This window comes from Setaria viridis, chromosome 6 (assembly GCF_005286985.2).
Source record: "Setaria viridis chromosome 6, Setaria_viridis_v4.0, whole genome shotgun sequence".
Classification (NCBI taxonomy): Eukaryota; Viridiplantae; Streptophyta; class Magnoliopsida; order Poales; family Poaceae; genus Setaria; species Setaria viridis.
The window spans coordinates 204,912-225,544 of record NC_048268.2 but is presented as its reverse complement, the minus strand read 5'-3'; the positions used below and the strand labels follow the sequence as shown (position 1 = coordinate 225,544).

The 20,633-nt window shown below is 48.5% G+C and overlaps 6 protein-coding genes across 9 annotated transcripts; 2 read left to right on the top strand and 4 right to left on the bottom strand.

The window, feature by feature from the left end:
* Positions 1–1,040: 1,040 nt before the first annotated feature.
* LOC117860515 (SWR1 complex subunit 2) lies at positions 1,041–3,967 on the bottom strand. Its single transcript, XM_034743827.2, has 11 exons — positions 3,811–3,967; positions 3,644–3,713; positions 3,451–3,522; positions 3,332–3,375; positions 2,965–3,220; positions 2,738–2,816; positions 2,511–2,630; positions 2,300–2,368; positions 2,120–2,162; positions 1,554–1,619; positions 1,041–1,412 (listed from the first exon to the last, which is right to left on the bottom strand). Exons 1-11 carry the CDS (start codon positions 3,876–3,878, stop codon positions 1,217–1,219), a joined length of 1,083 nt encoding a protein of 360 aa, XP_034599718.1. The 5' UTR covers positions 3,879–3,967; the 3' UTR covers positions 1,041–1,216.
* A 116-nt stretch (positions 3,968–4,083) lies between these two features.
* Positions 4,084–5,993, top strand: LOC117860518 (serotonin N-acetyltransferase 2, chloroplastic). 4 transcript variants are annotated; one of them, XM_034743832.2, is made up of 2 exons: positions 4,084–4,742; positions 5,136–5,993. In XM_034743832.2, the coding sequence occupies exon 1, from the start codon at positions 4,122–4,124 to the stop codon at positions 4,728–4,730; it is 609 nt and encodes a 202-aa protein (XP_034599723.1). In that variant the 5' UTR covers positions 4,084–4,121; the 3' UTR covers positions 4,731–4,742; positions 5,136–5,993. The 4 variants fall into 4 exon arrangements, with proteins under 4 accessions (XP_034599723.1, XP_034599724.1, XP_034599721.1 ...); XM_034743833.2 differs by having other exon boundaries at positions 5,110–5,993; XM_034743830.2 differs by having other exon boundaries at positions 4,084–4,762.
* LOC117860517 (casparian strip membrane protein 2) lies at positions 4,973–5,870 on the bottom strand. Its single transcript, XM_034743829.2, has one exon. The coding sequence runs from the start codon at positions 5,868–5,870 to the stop codon at positions 5,229–5,231; it is 642 nt and encodes a 213-aa protein (XP_034599720.1). The 3' UTR covers positions 4,973–5,228.
* A 1,383-nt stretch (positions 5,994–7,376) lies between the features above and the next one.
* LOC117860516 (vesicle-associated membrane protein 714) lies at positions 7,377–9,545 on the bottom strand. The gene is made up of 4 exons (XM_034743828.2): positions 9,134–9,545; positions 8,670–8,860; positions 8,383–8,546; positions 7,377–7,801 (listed from the first exon to the last, which is right to left on the bottom strand). Exons 1-4 carry the CDS (start codon positions 9,351–9,353, stop codon positions 7,711–7,713), a joined length of 666 nt encoding a protein of 221 aa, XP_034599719.1. The 5' UTR covers positions 9,354–9,545; the 3' UTR covers positions 7,377–7,710.
* A 2,546-nt stretch (positions 9,546–12,091) lies between these two features.
* On the bottom strand, positions 12,092–15,858 carry LOC117860514 (uncharacterized). Its single transcript, XM_034743825.2, has 2 exons — positions 14,935–15,858; positions 12,092–13,757 (listed from the first exon to the last, which is right to left on the bottom strand). The coding sequence occupies exons 1-2, from the start codon at positions 15,214–15,216 to the stop codon at positions 12,330–12,332; spliced, it is 1,710 nt and encodes a 569-aa protein (XP_034599716.1). The 5' UTR covers positions 15,217–15,858; the 3' UTR covers positions 12,092–12,329.
* A 3,390-nt stretch (positions 15,859–19,248) lies between these two features.
* Positions 19,249–20,432, top strand: LOC117859808 (probable ascorbate-specific transmembrane electron transporter 1). The gene has a single exon (XM_034742988.2). It carries the CDS (start codon positions 19,548–19,550, stop codon positions 20,259–20,261), a length of 714 nt encoding a protein of 237 aa, XP_034598879.1. The 5' UTR covers positions 19,249–19,547; the 3' UTR covers positions 20,262–20,432.
* The last annotated feature ends 201 nt before the right edge of the window (positions 20,433–20,633 follow it).

The window sequence follows — 20,633 nt, the reverse complement described above, 5'->3', positions numbered from 1 at the left end:
CTACAGAGCATGTCTTTAAAAAGGAATTAACATACACATATTGCACGTGTTTATGGATGTAAAAATTACGTCTAACATGCAACAACCGCTTAAGAGAACATCTTAGAAGTCAAATATCTTGCAAAAGCATAACTTAGTACAAGCATATATAGTTTATTAGTAGACATATGCATGTCTTGCAGGAAGCACAATCAAATATCTTACAAAAGCATGACTTAGTACAAGCATATAGCATAACTTGATCTGGGGATTTCAGCTGAATTCCCTGATCTTCCTCGAACTCACCAGCTTGCCCAGAAATCACTGAGCCAGGGTAACCCTCTCTCTTAGGAATGAAATTCAGTAGGAAACCATTTAGGGGAGACAAGCTCTGCCATCTTCCCATCAGCGAACTTGTTTATCTCAAATCTGTAGGGCAGACGGGCTTTTTTGTTGCTGTCCACACTCAGCACGGTCTCCTTGAACTTGCTGAACCGGCGAGCCATCTCATCAAGGCTCCGCTCCTGGTTGAAAGCCTTGCACCAAAGCTCATACAAGGCCCACAGGGCTTCATCTGACTCAAGGTCCTTCTCCGCCTCAAAATAATCCTTATCGTCGTCGTCTTCTTCTTCTCCTCCTCCTCCTCCTTCTTCTTCTTGATATAAATTAAACGATCCATAGGGACCATAGCAAATTTAATATTGTACTAATCAGTATATCATTTGTTTAATTTATGTTTTACATGCATTCAACATTCTATTATAACCTCAACATGTTCAGCATTATTAAAACGTAAATCAATGTTTATATATATTGAAACTATAATTAGTATTGTTCATATTGCAAATTAATATTTTTTTAAAAAACTAGTTCAGCACTTTGAAAGACTAGCTTCAATATATGCACTTTCGAAATGAAAGAAAAAAAGAAGAATATTTGGCAATGTTATTTCTTGCCTCTGCCATGTCACAGAAACCTTTCGATTTGGAACAGGGAGAGATGGCTGAGTGGACTGAAGCGGCTTGTGCAGAACCCAAGCCGTCGAGTTCAGGTAGCTCAGATGAACCCAAATCCGCAACTTCATAGCTCATGGTTGCTGACAAAAATACATTACATGTCAAGAGCAGGAGGTATTCGCTGTGTCAGCATCCTCAACTGCGCATTACATCAGGATCTAATGCTAGACACAGCATCCTCAACTGCCCTATGTGATCGCCAACTCACAGGATCTCTCTCGTTAGTCCTCGTCCACCATATCAAGAGCAGGTATTCGCCGGAAGCGTCCTCCGTGCCTTAAGCCGCCTGATATGCCCGGCGACCTTACCTCAACCCTTCTCTTCTTAGGTGCAGAATGTTCACCAGCTATTGATTCAAAAAGCTCTCCCATATTCGACATGTTCGGCCTCTTCCTATCAGCCTCCTCTTTCAGGAAACTGAATGCATGGATCAGTTGAAGAAATGTCAGCATTTTTCAATTACACATTCTGATATATTTAAGGTCACAGGAGCAGACAAGTGGTTTATGGCTAGCTCTCAGAGCAGAATAGGAATGTATGAGAAGGAAGAAAGGGTACCTCTCCCGGATTATTTTAAATGTTTCCATAGTTGCATAAGGCAACCCCGTCTTCGGATCACGGTATCTACAGGAAATAAGCCAGCTCTCAAGAGTCAAATCCAAATTCAATGCTTGTTGCTTATAATACATAAATTTGTTATCCAGGCATCAAATCCTGCTTCAACTCTACTTCTGCAGTACCAACCAATTCAAATTTCTAGATCAAGACATGCTACCTAGGTAAGCACATTTGAAATTGTTTGCATGGTTGCTGGAGCTAAAGCAAGGGATATGAATAGCAGAATTCAAGCGAAGCAACACTTTTTTTTTAAAAAATGAAATTCAAGCAACACAATGTCTCAGGGTTTCCAGCTCATACACACAGTGGTAGGATCAGAGTGATTCAGAGCGTATGAAACTAGACTCTAAAGAGAATGCAGCTACTAAACAAAGGATGCATGTCTGTCAAAGTTATTACTTGTAGGCAGATGAAACAAAAACAAACACTTAAACACAGCCCAAAAAACAAACTCATGTGGAAAGGTACATAAATGCATAGCATAAACAGGAGTCACAAAGACATACTTGGCAGGAAGTCCAGTCACCACACAGACAGATTTTTCTGGATCTGTAATAAACAGAAGTATTATAAAACGGCAATGCTCAGTACAGCGATTTGAATTGAAACTGCTCTGCACACATTTTAAAGTGACTGCTAGAGAGAACGAACAAATAATACAGCAGCAACAAAACTGTGACACTTACAAGGAGCTGATGTCGTACACAGTTCGGACCCAAATGATGCCCCATTTATGAATTCCAGACGTGATTCCCCTAATTGAGCACAATACTGATGATCAGGTATCTGGAACTCCTAGGATATGGATTTTTATAGTGGCAAGAGGGAGTTTTTTTTTTATGTTCACAGTACGTATGCAAACAGGTGATTCATGAGAATCTGACAAAAGCAGTTTACCATCTCTTGAGAAAAATCGAATTGTAGGACCATCATAAGTGTCCTTATGAACAACAGCTTTTTTCTTGACTTCCTCCTCTCTTGCCAGTACACGTTCTAGATTTCTCAAGTTCATGATCTCTGGAAACATAGACAAAGGTAAACAAATAAGATGAAATCAGAACAACACAACCAATGCTGGCGAATTCCATCTATATACTTTCGGATAAGGTGTAAGGGAAACAAACCTGTTTCAGCTGCTTCCAAAAGCATCTCCTCTTGTGTCATCCGCTTTTCTTCTCCCTCCTTCTTTTTCTTAATAATTGGCTAGTACGGTGCATAAGAGGAGGGTAAAATGAAGTGAACATTAACCCCCCCAAAAAAATGTCACAGGCTGAAAAATTAATCTGACTACTGGGAGAGATGCTGAATGCAATTACAGCATCTGATACAGGAAGTGGTGAGCTTGCAATACCTTGGCTGTTGCTTCTTTTTCAGCACGTATGGCTTCTCTTTCAGCTTGTCTGACGATGACGGACTTTCTGGTTGATTTCCTTATAATCTTCTCAGTCTCCAATTCATCAGGAACATCTGCTGGCATGGATGGACTTGCCTTGTCCGCGGACTTGGCAGCTTTTTCATCATCTTCTAGTTTTGGGGTCACCTTCTTCTTGACATTGGTCTTTCTCAATGTCTTGCCAGGGAACATTAGGCGCTTTTTGATTGGTAATCTGCTTCACAGTAGAATTGGGGCATGAGAAGAGGATTATATTCATAGCAAGATTACATGATGCAATGTAAGTAACATGGTTGTCCCAGCTAGGACACGCCCTCATGTATACCTCTCACGTTCTTCCTTTTCTGGCTCATCATCAGGTTCAGGTTCCTGTGGAGATCCAGGGAAGTTAGATGTGTCCATTAATGAAAGCTAGGTTCAGAGGCGAGAAGGAAGGGATCTCACATCTTGATCAAAATCACTGTCGAATTCGTCACCGGCATCCTGCTCTTCCTCGTAGTTGTCATCGTCTTCCTCCTGCGAGGAAAGTAGGAGGCAATCGCGAAGATGAAGAAGTCGGAAATGGGAAGAACCCTGGTAAGCCCCAGCAGCACAAAGTGGTGTTGCCAAGAGAATAAAAGTGGGGGCTGCAACCTACATCCTTGAGGGCGTCTTGATTCCAGAAGACCTCATCCTGCTCGACCTCGTCCTCGAGGAGCTTGGTTATCCTGCGAGATCGCAATCGATCGATTCCAACGATATCAGTGAATCAGGAGCAGGGAGGGAGGGCGCAAGGGCAAGGAGACGCGCGAAAAGGAAGCTGACCTCTTGCCTCGGGTGGCGCGGGAGGCGCGGTCCAGGAGGACGGGTGGCTCGTCGTCGCCGGCGTCCATGGCGGCGGCGGCGGGGACAAGAGAGGAGGGGGGGAGGGGTTGGGATCGGATTTGGCCCCCGGGGAAGGGAGGAAAATGCAATGGCACCGTCAGATCTGGAAACGATGGCTCAGATCGAAGACGGCGTCCCTGGCCCTTGATTTGAGATCCAACGGCTGATAGCAGAAGCAGGTGCTGCATGAAACAGAGGAGGGAGGATAAAGCAACCATCCAGGGCCACAAGAGCAGAGGAAGCCTGTCGCCATGCCAATGCAGGTGATGCAGCCTCGGCTCCGCCCCCGCGGGATAGCATCATCGGCAGCGGCACGCCGCCGGTGGGTGGTGCGGCCGCTCCGTGCTTCCTCCGCCACCACCAAGTGCTGCGCTTCCGTGCGGCTGACGGTGTCGGACGCGGAGCTTGCTTCCCGCGGGTTCTCGGTGCGGCGCACGGCGGAGGGCATCGACGTGGCGGCGCTGAACGAGGTGTTCGCGCGCGTGGGGTTCCCGCGGCGTCAGGAGGAGCGGCTCCGGCGCGCGCTGGAGCACAGCCGCGTGGTGTGGCTGTCGGCGGCGGTCGGGGAGGAGGCGGGCCGGCCCGTGGCGTTCGCGCGCGCGGCCGGGGACGGCGTGTTCAACGCGGTGGTGTGGGACGTGGTGGTGGAGCCGTCGTGCCAGGGCCTCGGGCTGGGGCGCGCCGTCATGGAGCGGCTGGTGCAGGACCTGCGCAGCGACGGCGTGGGCAACATCGTGCTCTACGCGGAGGCGCGGGTGGTGGGCTTCTACCGCCTCCTCGACTTCGCCATGGATCCCGACGGCATCAGGGGGATGGCGTACTACCGATCCAAGCAACCTACCGCTACTAGTTCTCAATGATGATGAAATCATGTACTATTATTACTTTACTGGTACTCCTCCGTTCCAAAATATAAGTCATTCTAATTTTCTTTTTGAAAGTTAAATATCTCAAGTTTGATTAAATTTATACCAAATAGGTACCATTAGTTTCTTCATTAAATACATTTTCATAATATATCTATTCGGTGCCATAAACTTTTATGATTTTTTCTATAATTTTGGTTAAACATGAAATGGTTTGATTCTCAAAAAAGTTGGAATGACTTATAATTTGGAACTGTTGCTTCTTCTTCCAATATTAATTCACAATACATGTTGCAACAATCATATTCATACAAGCACTTGGTTGGAAATTGGAACTGTACTTACACACACTGACACACAGCACATTTGGTAGATTGATGTTACACTTACACGATCCAGGCATGGAAATAAAGCACACTGTTGGTGTTGGAACTTGGAAGGGGAGGAATCACCACACCAGCGGAAACAAGCAAGAATTGCTTGCTTCCTAGACTAGTGCCTGCGTCGTCGGATGGAGCAGGCGGCCATGAGGATGAGCACGAGCAGGACGAGGACGGCGAGGAAGGTGGCGACGACGGCGCCGCTGGTGCGCTGGCAGAAGCCGTGGAACTGCATGCAGATGGGCACCCAGTTGGCGCGCAGGCTGCCCCAGTGCGACACGTACACGATGGCGGCTGCCGCGGCGCCGGCCGCCGTCAGCAGGGACATGACCAGCACGTCGCAGACGAGAAGGAACACCCTCACGCCGGTGGCCTTGGGGCGGACGATGCCCACGGCGGAGAAGGGCAGCGACAGCACCAGGTACCCCGCCGCCACCGCGTTGGCCACCATGAAGAAGATGAAGGCCGTGAAGTCGTCGAAACGGGCGTGGAACTGGAAGAACTGAGTGAACACCGACAGCCGCTCGTCGGCGGTGCCCGTCGAGATGGCAGCCGCCAGCGTCGGCCCGAACGCGGCCACACGCAGCAAAAAGTCGATCACCGCCAGGCACCGCCGGAACCCGCCGCCGCCGCTGGACCGCAGGATCAGCGGGAGACCACGACCAGCGGCCTTGCTGCTGCTGCCTGCGGCATCACCAGTCGTTGGAGGAGCCTTGCCGCCGTCCATGTGGATCACGGTCGCGGGCTCGCTCATGTGTTTGGATTGTTTTGTTTGCTGCACAATCTGCCGGGATTTGGTCTGAATCTTTGAGTGCGCTGTGTTGTATTGGATGAGAGCAAATTTATACCTGGAGAAACAGGGGAGTTGTTTCGCGCTGATCAGCTTGTTTATTGCAGGAGTGGTTGCTCCTCCAATTCCTGCTCCTGCACCATCTTTCTTTCTTTCTAACTGCTCTCTGCAACTCCATCATCAACTGCTTAATTTGCTTCACAAGTTTAATCATCAACTGCTTAATTTGCTTCACAAGTTTAATCATCAACTGCTTAATTTGCTTATGATAGTCACAGGTTTGTTTAATGGCAGTTCGTTCCCATTTGGATTATGATCATCCAGATAAACAGTTTGTATTATGACCCAGATTCGGAGTCACATTATTAGCTGCATTTTGCAACCACATTTCGCACTGCTTTGAGATGAATTCTACAGCTGATGGTACATCCATTTGCATACACAAGCTGCAGTTTCTGAATTCATGGTTCATACTGCAGAAGCAACATACGAGCGGGCGTGTTTGGATAGGATTCTTAGCTCGATTCTAGTCATTTCAATCCGACCAACCATCCAAACGCTTCGATTCTCCAACAGTCCGATTTTCCCCCGAGCGGCAGTTATAACGCGAGACCCACAGTCGGGAGAATCGGGCGGAGGAGGCGCTTGCGGAAAAATCCACTCGATTCCCGAGCGCGACCGCCCATCTTCCCCACACCATCCCGCTCGTCCGCCGCCGGCCGGTCCGCACCCCGCCGCCGGCCCCTCCTGGCCAGTTCGCGCGCCGCTGCCGGAGGCCCTGCCGACGGCCTCTCCGCGCCCACTAACCTCCGGCGCCTCCGCCTGCTCCGGCCGGCGCTCCCCGCTTCGGCCCCCAGCTCCCTCGCGCGGCCCGCAGCTCCGGCCGGCGCTTCCCGCTCCGACCCCCAGCTCCCTCGCGTGGCCTGCAACTCCGGCCGACGCTCCCCGCTCCGGCCCCCCAGATCCGGTCGCCGCTCCCCGCTCCGGCCAGCACTCCCTCGCGCGACCCCTAGCTCCGGCGTCATCGGCGCGCCCCTAGCTCCTCTGCTGAAGCTCCCCTGCTGAAACGTCGGGGACGAGCCTCTGTGAAAAAAATCAACAATGCCAAACGCTTTGCTTCTCCTGCTAGCAATTCTTGAGGAAGCAAATTTTTATACCATCAAGCTTCTTGGAAAATCGATTCACCGAGAAGCTGAAACAAACACGCCCGCTGTCATTTGCAGCGAACCTGCGCCACCACATCATTTCCGACGAGACATAATTCTAGACTGCATTCCCATTGTTGCAGCTTTTGCATATTCAAAGGCAAGCTGATCAGCCAGACAAACCCCAACAATAACAGTGAGATACCATTCCATGTTCCTGTGTAATTCTGATAGACTGATAGCAGCAGTATATAACATTTACTGCAGCATACACATGTATCTATAATATATATAGCAAGTAGCACTAGCAGACACCAAAACCCCATCCACACAAGCAAGCTGACGGTTTGATAGCAAAAGATAAGTACATCAACACATCAGATTCATCCACAAGGAGCCACATCAGAAAAGAAACGAGTACATCAAAGGGCAACTCCACTCCTTGAAACAACCACCCACATACTGTACATTCTGAACCCATTTTTGCACGGATCACTTCAAATTAGCTCATGCCAGCAAAATGCAAACTCCGTCTAACCGGAAACCATATTGAAAGTCTGCTTCTCCAAGCATCTGTTCTGGCTCTGGAACCTCAGGCGCTCAACACAGCAGGCATCATCAGATGGAATTGTACGCTCCAAATGAGGGACAACCATTATTCATGATCTGCATGATGGTAGCGAAAGGCCTCCACAGAATGCCGAAATGATCAAGTAGAGTAGCACTACTATGGCAACCGTCAACACAGCTCTGCAAAAAGAGGTTAAGATTAAAAAAATGTCTCAGAAGCAGGCAAACATCTTAAACCTTCAATTGACATGCTAGTAAAGAAAACAACTTGCTGCCTAGATTTTCTGCAAAGAACTGGGCACCACTTTACAGATTCATATGATAGTATATGAGCATATATACAATTTACACATCGCTCACCACAGTCACCACCACTGATATTTAACCCAAAAGGAAGGAAAAAAAGTCTGGATGTGTACAGATGTCACTCATGTACTTTCTTGTCCAGACCAATGAATTGCCGACCAAAATGAATGTGAAGATTTAGTAAAATTCAACTAGCAGGGAAGCAGTAGAACAAGCACAAAACCAGCACAGTTGGTCATCTTTCCAACAAGAAGTGCCATTGCTAATCTAGGTAAAGGATCTGCAAGGCTTCTGTAACATTGCTATAGCAGGCAGGAGAGGACTGCTCTCACTGTTTGAAGTAAATTGCAGATTTCACACTATAAACATATATGATTGACCTCTAATATCTACGGTGCATGCACAAAAGAAAGACACAGCACAACTATGACAGATGGAAATGGCATAGCACTTACAGAAGCTTGGCGTTCTTCATCCAGAGCGCTCTGCGGAGCCTCTTGGATTGCTTGCGGAAGTGAAAAGCGCTGTCTTGCATGGTGGACGTCTTGTCGACGAGAAGTGAGATGCGATCGCCTCTGTCAAGAATTTTCTCTATGTTGTCGACCATGACGGTGTGTATCTGCAGGAATCGGAGAGGACAGATATGATGTACATGTAGCTGATGCCAATATGCCATGCCATGTACAACAAAAGTGTTTGAAAGATAAGTGAGGTATGTTTGAAAGATAAGCAAGGTACTTGCCTCGCTGACTTCTCCACGGAGACGGTTGAGCGTGTCGGCGCTGGGATTGCTGGAGAAGAACTCCATTTGCTGGTGGAGCACCCTGGAGAACTCATCGTTCATGGCGTACGCCAGCGCGGAGTGGGCGACTCTGCCGTAATTCTTCATGAACCTCATCTGGATGTCCTCCAGGTAGAGAAAGGGGATCCTTCCTGCATCGTGAAAGTTTGTAATCCATTCAGGAGGAGGGAAATAACTGGTGAAGTGGCAGGTTGAAGCATTTATCTGAACTTATGGAAGCAGGTAAGACATCTGATAACTGAAGGAAAGCAGAACATACATACAGATACAGCAATCAATCAGAGTAGCAAACAATAGCAGGCAGCAAGAAATAACTAGTCCAGGTATGGGGAGAAATGTGAAAGTGGTTGCTCCAACACAAAGCAAGAGCATGAATGAAGTATAGATTTAGAGAGATTACATACTTCCGAAGGTGTCGTTGGCCATGCAGAGGAAAGTGATTCCGGCGTCGCCGCGGAGGACGTGGAAGATGTAGCGGTCCTGCGCGAAGCAGAGGCGCGCCTCGGCGTCGGGCGGGAGCTTCTCGAGGATGCGGCGGGCCACGGCGCCGGCGTTGCCGGAGACGGCGGCGAACTCGGCCAGCACGACGGTGCCGCGCGCCACCAGCGCGTACACAATCGCCATGGGGATTGGAGAGATGGGATCTGGTGAGTGTGATGGATCCCCTGATGTGATGTGATCTGATCCAATCTCGCCTGGGGAATTGGGGATTTCGAGCGGCGCGGGGCAGCGTGGACTCCCCCCTCCCTTCGACCCTTCCTTCCCCTCCGGTCGGGCGGTCGGCAGTCGATGGCACTCCGTTGTCGCTTCGCAAGTTGGACTCGCCTTCCTTTTCTTTTCTTTCCTTTCCTTTCTCCTCTCCTTTTCTTTTTATTTTTCCTCTTTTTTTCATCAATTATAAAAATACCATATACTCCGTCCGTCCTGAATAATAAGTTTTGGATTTTATAAATAAAACATGACAAACAATTGTTATAAATACCAAAAAGAAATATTAACTAAGGTAAACATGATGCAAATCAAACACCACCAGGAAATATTAGAGCCTTTCGAGATATGACAAAATATGTGCCGGAGTATATGGGAAGAAAGCTGCAGGAAGAATTATAGGGTTACAAGATTGATCATGATAACAAAGATATCAACACATGTATATCATATATAAAACTAACACACCTCATGCCTTCCAGACATTCCTATAGACAATATTCTTAGCTCGGATCTATATCCTTATTTTTTTTTAGCAAGAACCCATGTCATCTCTCACAAGAAACCTCTCTAGATAGTGCCACATAAGAAAAGTTAGGCTTAGGGAGGTGGATACTTGCATTTGGTATTGTCTGACCCTACACCTTGTTTATGGTCATCGTGAAGCTCAAGCGAATGGGAAACTACTTGCTTGCTTGAACTTTGAACAGAAGGGATAGATCTTCGGAAGGTGACATTGGTATCCTATATGAATACCCTTTCTCCTGCATGCTGGCCATTAACAATCTTAGCATCGATAGAGTTTTTCTAAAATCCTCTCACGACCAGTCGGGTGCCATTACAGAAGCCATTGTGTTGATCAAGATTACAGAGTAGGATAACAAGACAATCTATTTGGTGTGATTGAATTGAGAAATCTAGCCTTACGTGATTACGATCAAGACGCGATGCACCGCACGTAGGTTAAGATGTAGATTGTGGAGTGGTAAACCAATAATTAGGGTCAGCTCTTAGCTCTTACGTATGCATGCATGCATCGTGCAAGGGAATAATGGGTACCTACCATTCCAGCCGGTGTGGTTCTGCAGACAGTGCTCAGTGGAACCATGTGGCGGCGTCAGGAAAACAGGCTACAATCTATACTGAATGCCTCGTCACTTGCATACTTGGATAATGACTAATGAGTAATCAGGTTTACAATAGTCAAACAAACAAGATCAATTGAATATTAGAAAATTGAAGCTAGTAAGAAAATTCTATGGGAAGATAAGGCATCCAGAACAACAGGAAAACAACACAGCTGAAACAATATGATAAACTAATAATCTAAAAATCACAGGTCCACAAAATGGCATCTACATCTATACACAGTTCTTCCGGAAGGCAGCGGTCAGTAAATTGAAACTCACTTAATGGAGAAGGAAGAGTCCGCATGATAACAAATGGTGATAAAAGATACGGTTCAGGCTTTATTCTTTTTTAAACGAGCAGGTTCAGTCTTTAGAGTAGAAAACATTATAGGGGTTCATTACTGATGATCTAAAAAGAAGGTAGCACAGGGACGACGTGGCGGCCTACCTCGTGGCTCAAGAACGACCAGCAGGGTTACGGAGACGAATCAGGAAGAAGAATCGTGTGTTCTCAGAAGGCCCTCCGATCCTGTTGGGGCCTTGGGGCTTGGGGGTGGGGCTCACGACAATTAGGAAACAATCAGGAGCGCAATTATGTGGATGATTGATAACCAAGCACCGGAGGGGTGGGTCCGCTGGGTAAGGGTGAAAAGCGTGGTGAGAAAAATTACCGGAGCCAAGCTGCAGCACATATGCTGTTAATGGTAGCAATGTCATGGTAGCTTCATCCTAAGAGTTTGGCAATTAGGATTCGTGATTAAAGTTGGAAGATTCGGTAAGGGGAGGTAGGGCGGAGCACCATGGATCAACAAGTTAATGTAGCTGTGGGAGGTAGCAGTATGGAGTTGCCGCAGACAAAGCCAGAGAGGAATGATAGCTTGGGAAGAGCGAATGCTAGCTATGATATATCCAACAATTGAAACCAAATTTATTGAAACATCTTTTATGTCCACTGAACATTTTTAGAAAAAACTTGAACGATCTATATGAGAACTAATTAAAATTGTGTAAAACTCGTTGAACTCTTTAACTACCAACGAATGTTGAAGCGCGTGCATCGGATGGCCTCGCTCCATTCCATCCCTTGTTTAGGCTGTAAGAGCCTTCTCATATCAAAAAAAAAAAACTCCTACAGCCATCATCAATATTATTGGATCCCAGAAAAACAAAACAAACACATGCATACAAACACTTGTTGATTATTGGGCAAGCAGTACTATCTAGGTTAAAGTAGGAAACAAGTAGGGCACATGTCCAAAAAAAAAGAACTACTGAACATATGTGAATATAAAAGAATCCATTACTCAACAGTATTTTAGGACAAATTCACCAATTCCGCTATGACATATCCAACAGTTGAAACCAAATTTATTGAAGCATCTTTTATGTCCACCGAACATTTTTAGAAACATCTTGAACAAACTATGAGAACTAATTAAAATTCTGTAAAACTCGTTCAACTCTTTACGACGAACGATTGTTGAAGCGCTACTGTACATTATAAAAATGTTTAGATCGATGCTATACCTTTCGGCAACCAACACCATGTTTCATTCCACCCATCGTATCTATGGTTCCACGAGTCCCAAAAATGTCTCAAAATTTAATTAGAATCGAAATTGAATACGAGCGGAGTAAGGTCGTAAAGTATAATTATTGATTAATTATATATACTAGCTACTAGTAAAAACCATGCATTTTGCCTGTGGATCGGATATATTGGAGTGTGGACGAGACGACAGTAGCAGCTGATCTACATCAGTTAATGGTGCTGGCTCTTCTCCATGATCTTGTGCACCTTGGCTCGCACCTCTTGGTCTCTCCGCGCCATGTCGCTGAGCTCTTGGGCGGTGAATGGCGGCGGCAGGGTGCAGGGCTCGTAGCCGGCGACGTACCTCTCCCTGGACTCCATCATGAACTCCCTCTCGCGGCCCTGCGCGGGGCAGGCGATGGCCTCCGGGCAGAGCTCCACCGCCTTCTCCGGCACGGTGGGCTTGTAGCGCAGCAGGCTGGCGTACTCGGTGAGCAGGTGCAGCATGTAGTCGTAGACGTAGTCCATGGCGAGGTCCTCCCTGGCGAAGGCGCTGCCCTCGCCGGCCATCCTCCGCGCCTCCGCCGGGTGCGCGTTGCCCCAGTCGACGGCGAGCTTGATGGCGGGGCACTTGCGCGCGGGGTCGATGGGCCAGTAGTGCTGACCGGCGACGAGCCCCCTGGAGAAGAAGTCCTTGAAGGGCGTGTCCACCCGCAGCTCCGGCGAGTCGCAGGCGAGGATGTACTTGTCGCTCACCGACCACGACCTCCCCCGCACGAAGATCTTGTACCTGTAGTGGCACTGCTTGGCGAGGTTGGAGCCCCGGAAGCCGTCGCGGATGGCGGCGCCCCAGTCCTGCGCGAACACGCGCGCGTTCCACTCCATTTTGTCGCCGGAAGATTTGTTGCAGCGGAGGAGGTCGCGGCGTTCGGCGGACACGCCGGGGTTTCCCTTCCAGTAGGCGTAGGGCTCCCGCTGCGGCCACGGCAGGCGCGCCGTCTCGGCGGCCATCTCCTCCAGCAGCGGCGCCCATGGCCGGATGTTCACCTCGGGCCAGCCCCAGAAGGACCAGTCGGGGAAGACGATGTCCACCGTGGAGTCGTCCTTGCAGTACCGGAACAGCGGCGGCGGCGCCTCGGAGCGCTTGACCTCCGGCATGTCCTCGCAGTTGAACATGAGGTCCAGGTCGGGGACGCGGCCGGGGTAGCGAGCCAGCAGCTGCGCGATGCCCCACTGCGTGAAGGTGTCGCGCGTCTGGAACACGCGGTGGTACGTCTCCACGTACGCGCGGCCGGCGAGGACCACCAGCCGGAACGCCGCCCGGCCGCGGCCGCTCTCCACCGCCTCGCGGGTGATCCCCGTCTCGCGCCACGGCGACAGGTCCGAGTGGATGAACCGGAAGTACTCCGGGCATCGTGGAGGGGAGTGCACCTGGGATTGGGAGGACGGTGCCACCGGTGGTGGTGACGGCGACGGCGACGGCGAGGGAGGTAACACTGCTGCAGCTGTGCCTGTGCGGCGGCGGCATGTCCATGTCGCTGCCGAGGTGCCGTTGCCGCAGCTGAAGGGTATGGGCACGAGGTCCGCCGCAGGCGAGGGGACGTGGTGAGTAGGCCGCCGTCGGTGCTGCCTCACGCCGCCGCCGCCGAGCAGGAACGACTGCATGCAATGCAAGGGCAATCGGTTGGTTGTTTCCAATAATTAATTTCATGCATTATTAATTCACACTGATGAAGCTCAAATCTTAATTGTTGATTGGGACACTGCCGTAGTATGAGAGATAGAAAGAGATGGTGCACTCTGCAGCTAGTTGGTGTTTGTCTCCATCGATGATCCCTCCCTCAGTGCTCGTTGCATACCCGGCCTATACTAGCTGCTACAACTTTGGTTGTTGACTTGACTTGGAACGCAACTGAAAACCACTACCTCTCTGACCAATTGAATTGAACCTACCTAAAGCTAGATCGATACCTAGCTAGCTTTACGGTGAAAATGTACACATATGCTCGCATTTGTACGAAATTGCAGGTCGTTTTGGCCAACAATAATTTCATAGAAAGGCATACAATTTAATTTGGGATGGAGTTGCCAAACCACACATCACTGTCACTGCACTGCACACAACAAACTAAAAGTCAAAACAAAATGGAATTCTTGTTCATTAATTCCATGGGCCAGATCATATCGATGAGGCCTATAGTCCGGCCGATCCGTTGACGCGCGCATGGAAATATGGCTCGTATCCACTTTCCCCGTGATGAACTGATGATGTGATCATCTACTTAAACATATACGTGGATGGATGGTTACGCTTACGCTTACGAATGCATCCACTACTATAATTTGTTGATGATTCAACTGAAATTCCTGCATCCGGGATTTGAGTCCTTGACTACCTCCTTGTGCTGGAACAAATATTAGACGTATGTGGTAGCGTTTGTTTTCAAGTCAAGGTAGGAAATTAAAAACGAAGGAGGGATGACTGTTGAATTGTTTGGTGCAGTAGTGTGGACTAGTATTGGTAGGACGTGTGTGTATGCATACAATACAAGTTTGCCGTCAAGAAGCTAAGGGCGCGCGCGTGGCTGCCTTGGATTTGTTGGGAGGCTGTCCATGCTGAGATCATATTACAGAATTCTATCCATGCTGAGTTCATCATGCGTTGAAAACAAGTCGAGACTAGAGCTATCTAAGTTGTCTTTGTATTTCTTCTTCGATCGCGTCGTGTCCTGCTGCTGCTGCTGCCGTGTGTGCTTGTGTGTTAATTAAGTTGGATGGATTGATCGATTCATCATCAAGAACATTAGCCGGTTAATTAGCTAGGGACGATGCATACCTTTGCATAGTCGAGGTGGATCCACCAGCTGGTGGCGCTGCCGACGAGCAAGCCCAGGACGACGAGGCCGCCGATGACCAAGCCCACGCTTCTCGTCGGCAACAGCTTCTGCGCCCGCCGCCTCCACGCCTGCTGCTGCTGCTGTTTGGCCGCCGCCGCCGCCGGATCCTCATCATGGTCACCATCTCCTCCTCCTCCATGGTCATCATCGGGAGGCGGCGGCGACACCAGCGCCGCCCCCTCCTCCTCGTCGCCCCGCTCCGGAAACAGGAGGCTCTTCATGGATAGCTAGCCTCTCTGGGAGAGCGCCCTGCACGAACTGAAGATAGACGAAGCTACCTAGCGCGCACAAACGTAGTAGCATCAGCTAGCATATATACTAATACACAAGGTAGGCACTTGCCGAGACGACGACTATTCTTAAATTACTAATTGGGAGTAGTAATTTAGCATATATAAATTACTAATTAGCATATATACATGCATGTGTAGTCAATATATGTACATGCATGAACGGTACACAGCCTAACTATATATATTCGCTTCATCAATGACAAAAAGAGTACCGATAGTAAACTTGGTTTGACATTTTGGTTTCTAATAATTAATATAAGTTCTGCTATATTAATAAAGGGGAAAACAAAACAAAAATGCATGCTGTTGATGTTGCGTCACCACCCCCAACCTAGCTAGTTGCTTGTCTCTGACAGTGACACTCGCCCCCTGTTTCCGTTTCTTGGCACCCCACGTACACCTCTCAACTAGATTACCCGTTTCTTGTACACCCTCTAATATAATATAATTATTGGCTCTTAATCATTTAACACGGAATAATGTAGATACTAATTACCTCAACTCTGTGTAATTGTTACTAGCTACCAGCTACTTCTCCATTGTGGCAATATAAGTTCATTATAAACTAGTAGACGCAGTGGTGGACCCAGCAACCAGATGAAGCCTTCCAGTCTGTTCGTAGCAGAAGATAAGAAAAGAGTTGCAACAGCAGAAGAGAACAACTAGGCCCTTGCAACTGCAGCATGGGAGCCCGGGCAGATGCCCAGGGTGGCCGGGTGTACCTCAGACCCTCATTCTCCTTAATTAAAATAAAATGCAACTAGAGTAATAATTACTGATGTTGTACATTGGACAGGCATGACTTACCGCACCACACGCAGCTGCAACATGGTACCTACGAAGGCTCAAATGGAAAAGGATGCCAAACCAGTTCTTACAACTCGACCAAACGATGGCCCATTTTACTTGGAAAAGTCACGACTAGCTACCAAACCGTTTCCCTAGTTTTGATATGCCAAAATTTGATGTGTGTTAGAGTATGACATAAAGATTTACTTCTAAATAGAATAAGTAATTGTCCCTGAGGCATATTATATTATCTTTTACATAATATATGCGTCGTGCTATTGTAAAATCTTTATAATGAGAACTTAGGATGTACCTTGACTTATTGAGTTTGGGACCTTGTGGACCATTCCAGATCGAGCAAGTATATAATCCACTGCTTAAGGAGGGACTTGTTAGGCTTGCGAGCTGACTCGGCTCGTTATCTTCTTACTAGCAAATATGCCCGTGCGTTGCTATGGGTACATGAAAACTACATCGATATATTACCATACTATATAATATGGTCTATATGTAGCTAATCATATTTTAATATGACTTAATATGTACCTTTTGATGTTATATTTGGATAATTTATAGAAGAGTAATAGCTATACTTGAGTTTTATTAGGTTGAGGATCCAAATGGCTATAGTTGAGAGTTCTAAGCGTAATATCTATTTAGATGTTTGCAAATTAATCAATTAATGTATGGACTTATAAATTATGATTATGAACCACAAATTTGATTTTTGCATATCATTTTGTACCTTTTTTTGTATAACCTCTTGTGTGTTGAATATAATCCAATGAGAAGGACTGTGTTGAAACTTTTTATTTATTTCAATGCCCTTATTACCTACCTAAAGGACCTTTCTTTGAAAAATATGTTTGTAAAGGGCTATCATCTAAAAATGAAAGACTCATCTAAAATATCTCATGTGACTCCCCTGGTTGACTTCGTCGCCTGCCCCCGAGACACCATCTTTGCCGCCGCGTCCGAACCCAGCGCACCTGCCTCTGTTCATACCCAACCAGCCACGCGTGGGCCCAGACCTTGCGCGTCCCCACATGTCATCGGTGCTCAACGCGTGGTCATCTACTTATCTACCCGCCCACGCTTTCACCATGGGAGATGGAAACCAACGATGCTGCCATCCACATGTCGCCTGAACGGAGCCGTTCCATTTCATTCCTTCCAACCGTAGCTGCTGCCTGCTGCTCCGTGACGTTTCCCCTCTCTGTTCCCGACACGGCCCATGCCTCGACCCACTAACATCGTGGCCCCACCGCAGGCATAACGGCCATTTCAAAACTCCCAGCCTGCCTCGTGTGTGTGGCTTTAAAGCGACACTGTTGCCTCCGCTAGCTTCCTTCCCCATTCACCTTCGACCCCCTCCCCTCCTTCACCTCTACCACTTTGCCCTGCTTCCTTCCGGCTCGCGCCGCTGCCTTCACGCTCTCCCTGACCTCCTCCTCCTCGTTCGTCGACCCGCCCTCCTACGCCGATGCCACCGACGCCGTGCCTCCTCGCCCTCCTCTGCGTCGCCGAGATCTGCGCGCGTGGCGGCCTCCGAGTACTCCCTGCTAAGCCCATCACCACTTCGCTCGTCCTCCCTCCGGCCCCCACCACCTCTCTTCCCTCTCCTTCTCCTCCACCGGATCCGGCCGGCCCCCACTCCCTCTCCTCCTGGCTCCTCCTCCCTCTCCCCCGGCCGAGGCGGGCGGTGGGCGCAGGCCGGGCGGCACGGCCAAGGCGGCTCGAGTGTTGCCGGGCCCAGGGCGACGCGGGCGGCTGGGGCTAGGGAGGAAGCTCGGGCGTAGCCGGGCGGGGCGGCCAGCAGGGTCGGGCCGTAGCGGGCGGGCGGGCGAGCGGGACGGCACGGGGCTGAGGCCGGGGCGGCGCGGGAGCCCTCTGTCAAGTGGGACCCACTTGTCAGGACGGATGAAAAAATTTGGCAGAAGCATTACTCGCTTTAATATTAGGTAGAGATTAGCAAAAGCTATAAATAAAGTTAGGCTTGACTTGTAAATGAACTCGTGAGCTTTAAGATTTCCGCCCGTGCCTGCTTTAACCCCCTTATTAGACTACCAACTTGCAGGAGTTGACCCCTTTCTGGATATGAGATATTTTTTTAGGGGGTAATGGGGAACTCTTTTATTTCTTTTAAAAAATCACACTTGTCTTTTAAGAAAATAGTAGACCGAAGCGGTGATTACTTGCGGGGTTTCATGGAACAAAATAAGCGAAAAGTTGAGTGATACGTTTGGAGGATTATATTGTTGATGGATTTTCTCCAAGTCAAGTTGAAGGTCGCCGGTGAAAAGGACTAGACTAGCCAAGACATCCACCTATACTTTTGTGGCTTGAATTTCAGGTTGGCAAGGACGTGTCGTGTCCATCAACAATGAGAAATCCGTGTGGTGAATCCATCAGAATTTTTTTTCTTTTCTAAAGAAAAGTTATAACAACCATAAAAACATAAAGATAGTTGAAGATATATATTTGAAGGTATATAGAATATAACGTGCCAGATTCCCTCCCTTTATTTGTGTCATATATATAACTATATAAGCACGCAGAGATGAACTGGAGTTGAGCAGGATATTCATGTTGACATGGTGTATACGACACCAATAAGCTTTTGGGACACGCTTGATGGATGTTATTGTGGGCGTACCCAGTCATTGCTTGATGGATGTTACCCATGAAACGCTTGCTGCCACAATTTCTGCTTTATCATCCGCCAATGGCTTTTTTGCTTGAATTTTCCATTTCCTTTTTCTCCTTGACTATTCTCTCCGTCCCAAAAAAATGCAATTCTCCCTTCTCGAGGAGTCAAACAGTTTCAAATTTAACCAAATTTATAAAAAAATACTAACATTGACATCTCCAAATAGATTTAGTATGAAAATGTATTACATGATTAATCTATTGATATTTATTTTGTACCATAAATATTAGTATTATTTTGTATAAATTTAGTCAAATTTAAAATTGCTTGACTTCTCCGGAAGCGAGAGTTCCATTTCAAAATATAGGTCGTTTCGGCTTTTCTAGATATATAGGGTTTGCTACGTATTTAGTCATAACTCTATATTTATGTGTATAGCAAAATTTATGTATTTAGAAAAACTAAAATGGTCTACATTTTGGAACGGATTAAGTACTGTAATAGTATGCAGAATTAGTTTTTTGTTTACAAGGGAAACCAAAGGAAGAAAAAAAAAAGAGCTAGGTGTGTTTGTTGGTTGGTATGTGGCCTGGCGGCGCCTGGGGCGGGTGGCTACCGGCAATAGCGGCGGGGAGATCAACCACGTCCACAGCCATGTAACCGTCTACCCTCCTGCTGCAGCTGCTTTCCTTGTGCAGTTACGTTTAAGCGCAGCTGCCACCTGACTTGACGACTGCTTCTTGTCTCCGATCATCGATCCCATCATCCTTTCCTTGTGCTTCCAGTTTCAGTTGTGACTTTTCTGAGCAATCTAATCTCCATGGACATCAACAAGGCAGCAGGGGCCTCGCCGGCGGCCGTCGACGCGCGCACGGTGGTGGCGCACGTCCTGGCCGTGGCCGCCACCGTGCTGGTGCTGGTCTGGTGCGTCCACTTCCGCGGCGGTCTGGCCCTCCGGTCCCAGGACAAGCAGCTCATCTTCAACGTCCACCCCGTGCTCATGCTCCTGGGCCCCATCGTCCTCGCCGGAGAGGCCATCCTCTGCTACCGCTCCCTCCCGCTCCTCAGCCGCGGCGCCAGGAAGAAGGCGCACCTGGCGCTGCACGCTGCGGGCCTCGGCGCCGGCGCCCTCGGTGTCTACGCCGTCTTCAAGTTCCACGTCGAGAGCGGCATCCCCAACCTCTACTCGCTCCACTCCTGGATCGGCATCGCCACCATCTCCCTCTACGCGCTCCAGTGGGCCGCCGGCTTCCTCGCCTTCTTCTTCCCGGGCGCGTCGCCGGCCACACGGCGCAGGGCCCTGCCGTGGCACGCCGTCGGCGGCCTCCTCGTCTTCGCGCTCGCCGTCGGCACCGCGCAGCTCGGCTTCCTCGAGAAGCTCACCTTCCTGCAGGGCCCGCCGCTGCGCCTGCCCAGGCACGGCGCCGAGGCGCTGCTCGTCAACTTCACCGCGCTCGTCGTGCTCCTACTCGGCGTCGCCGTCGTGCTCGCCACGGTCACCATGGACGCCACAAGGTACAACACCATCATGTAATTGTTGTGTCAATGTGACGTAATTCATGGATGAATCAAATGCTGTGGGTTGATCACTCGCTTGTACGAAACATGCATGCATGCATGCATGCTACTTTGTTTAATTTCTGCTGTACAAATATAATTATGATGGTGTATATATGTATGTTAATTATACATTTGATTTCGTAAACTCTATTACGGGTCGTCTCCTAGCTTACACGCAGACGCAGTTGGAAAAGCAAGAACAGAGTGTTGTGGATTACGGATCACTAAAGTTTTCTGGCCGGGCCGGGCTTTCCTGGCCCAAAATTCTCTTGATTCTGTTTAGGCCCAAGAAGGAAAGTAAGCGGGCTGGACCAGGTTTATTTCTAATTATTTTCATAAATGGACG

Excerpts from the sequence above, each read along its gene's own strand:
- LOC117860518 (XM_034743832.2), top strand. The coding sequence starts at position 4,122 with ATGCCAATGCAGGTGATGCAGCCTCGGCTCCGCCCCCGCGGGATAGCA.
- LOC117859808 (XM_034742988.2), top strand. The coding sequence starts at position 19,548 with ATGGACATCAACAAGGCAGCAGGGGCCTCGCCGGCGGCCGTCGACGCG.
- LOC117860515 (XM_034743827.2), bottom strand. The coding sequence starts at position 3,878 with ATGGACGCCGGCGACGACGAGCCACCCGTCCTCCTGGACCGCGCCTCC. Across the intron at positions 2,817-2,964 it reads AAAAAGAAGCAACAGCCAAG|CCAATTATTAAGAAAAAGAA; the intron begins GTATTGCAAGCT and ends GCACCGTACTAG. Across the intron at positions 2,163-2,299 it reads GTGTACGACATCAGCTCCTT|ATCCAGAAAAATCTGTCTGT; the intron begins GTAAGTGTCACA and ends TGTTTATTACAG.
- LOC117860517 (XM_034743829.2), bottom strand. The coding sequence starts at position 5,870 with ATGAGCGAGCCCGCGACCGTGATCCACATGGACGGCGGCAAGGCTCCT.
- LOC117860514 (XM_034743825.2), bottom strand. The coding sequence starts at position 15,216 with ATGAAGAGCCTCCTGTTTCCGGAGCGGGGCGACGAGGAGGAGGGGGCG. Across the intron at positions 13,758-14,934 it reads TCCACCTCGACTATGCAAAG|TCGTTCCTGCTCGGCGGCGG; the intron begins GTATGCATCGTC and ends CATTGCATGCAG.
- LOC117860516 (XM_034743828.2), bottom strand. The coding sequence starts at position 9,353 with ATGGCGATTGTGTACGCGCTGGTGGCGCGCGGCACCGTCGTGCTGGCC. Across the intron at positions 8,547-8,669 it reads TCCGTGGAGAAGTCAGCGAG|ATACACACCGTCATGGTCGA; the intron begins GCAAGTACCTTG and ends CGATTCCTGCAG. Across the intron at positions 7,802-8,382 it reads ATGAAGAACGCCAAGCTTCT|AGCTGTGTTGACGGTTGCCA; the intron begins GTAAGTGCTATG and ends CTCTTTTTGCAG.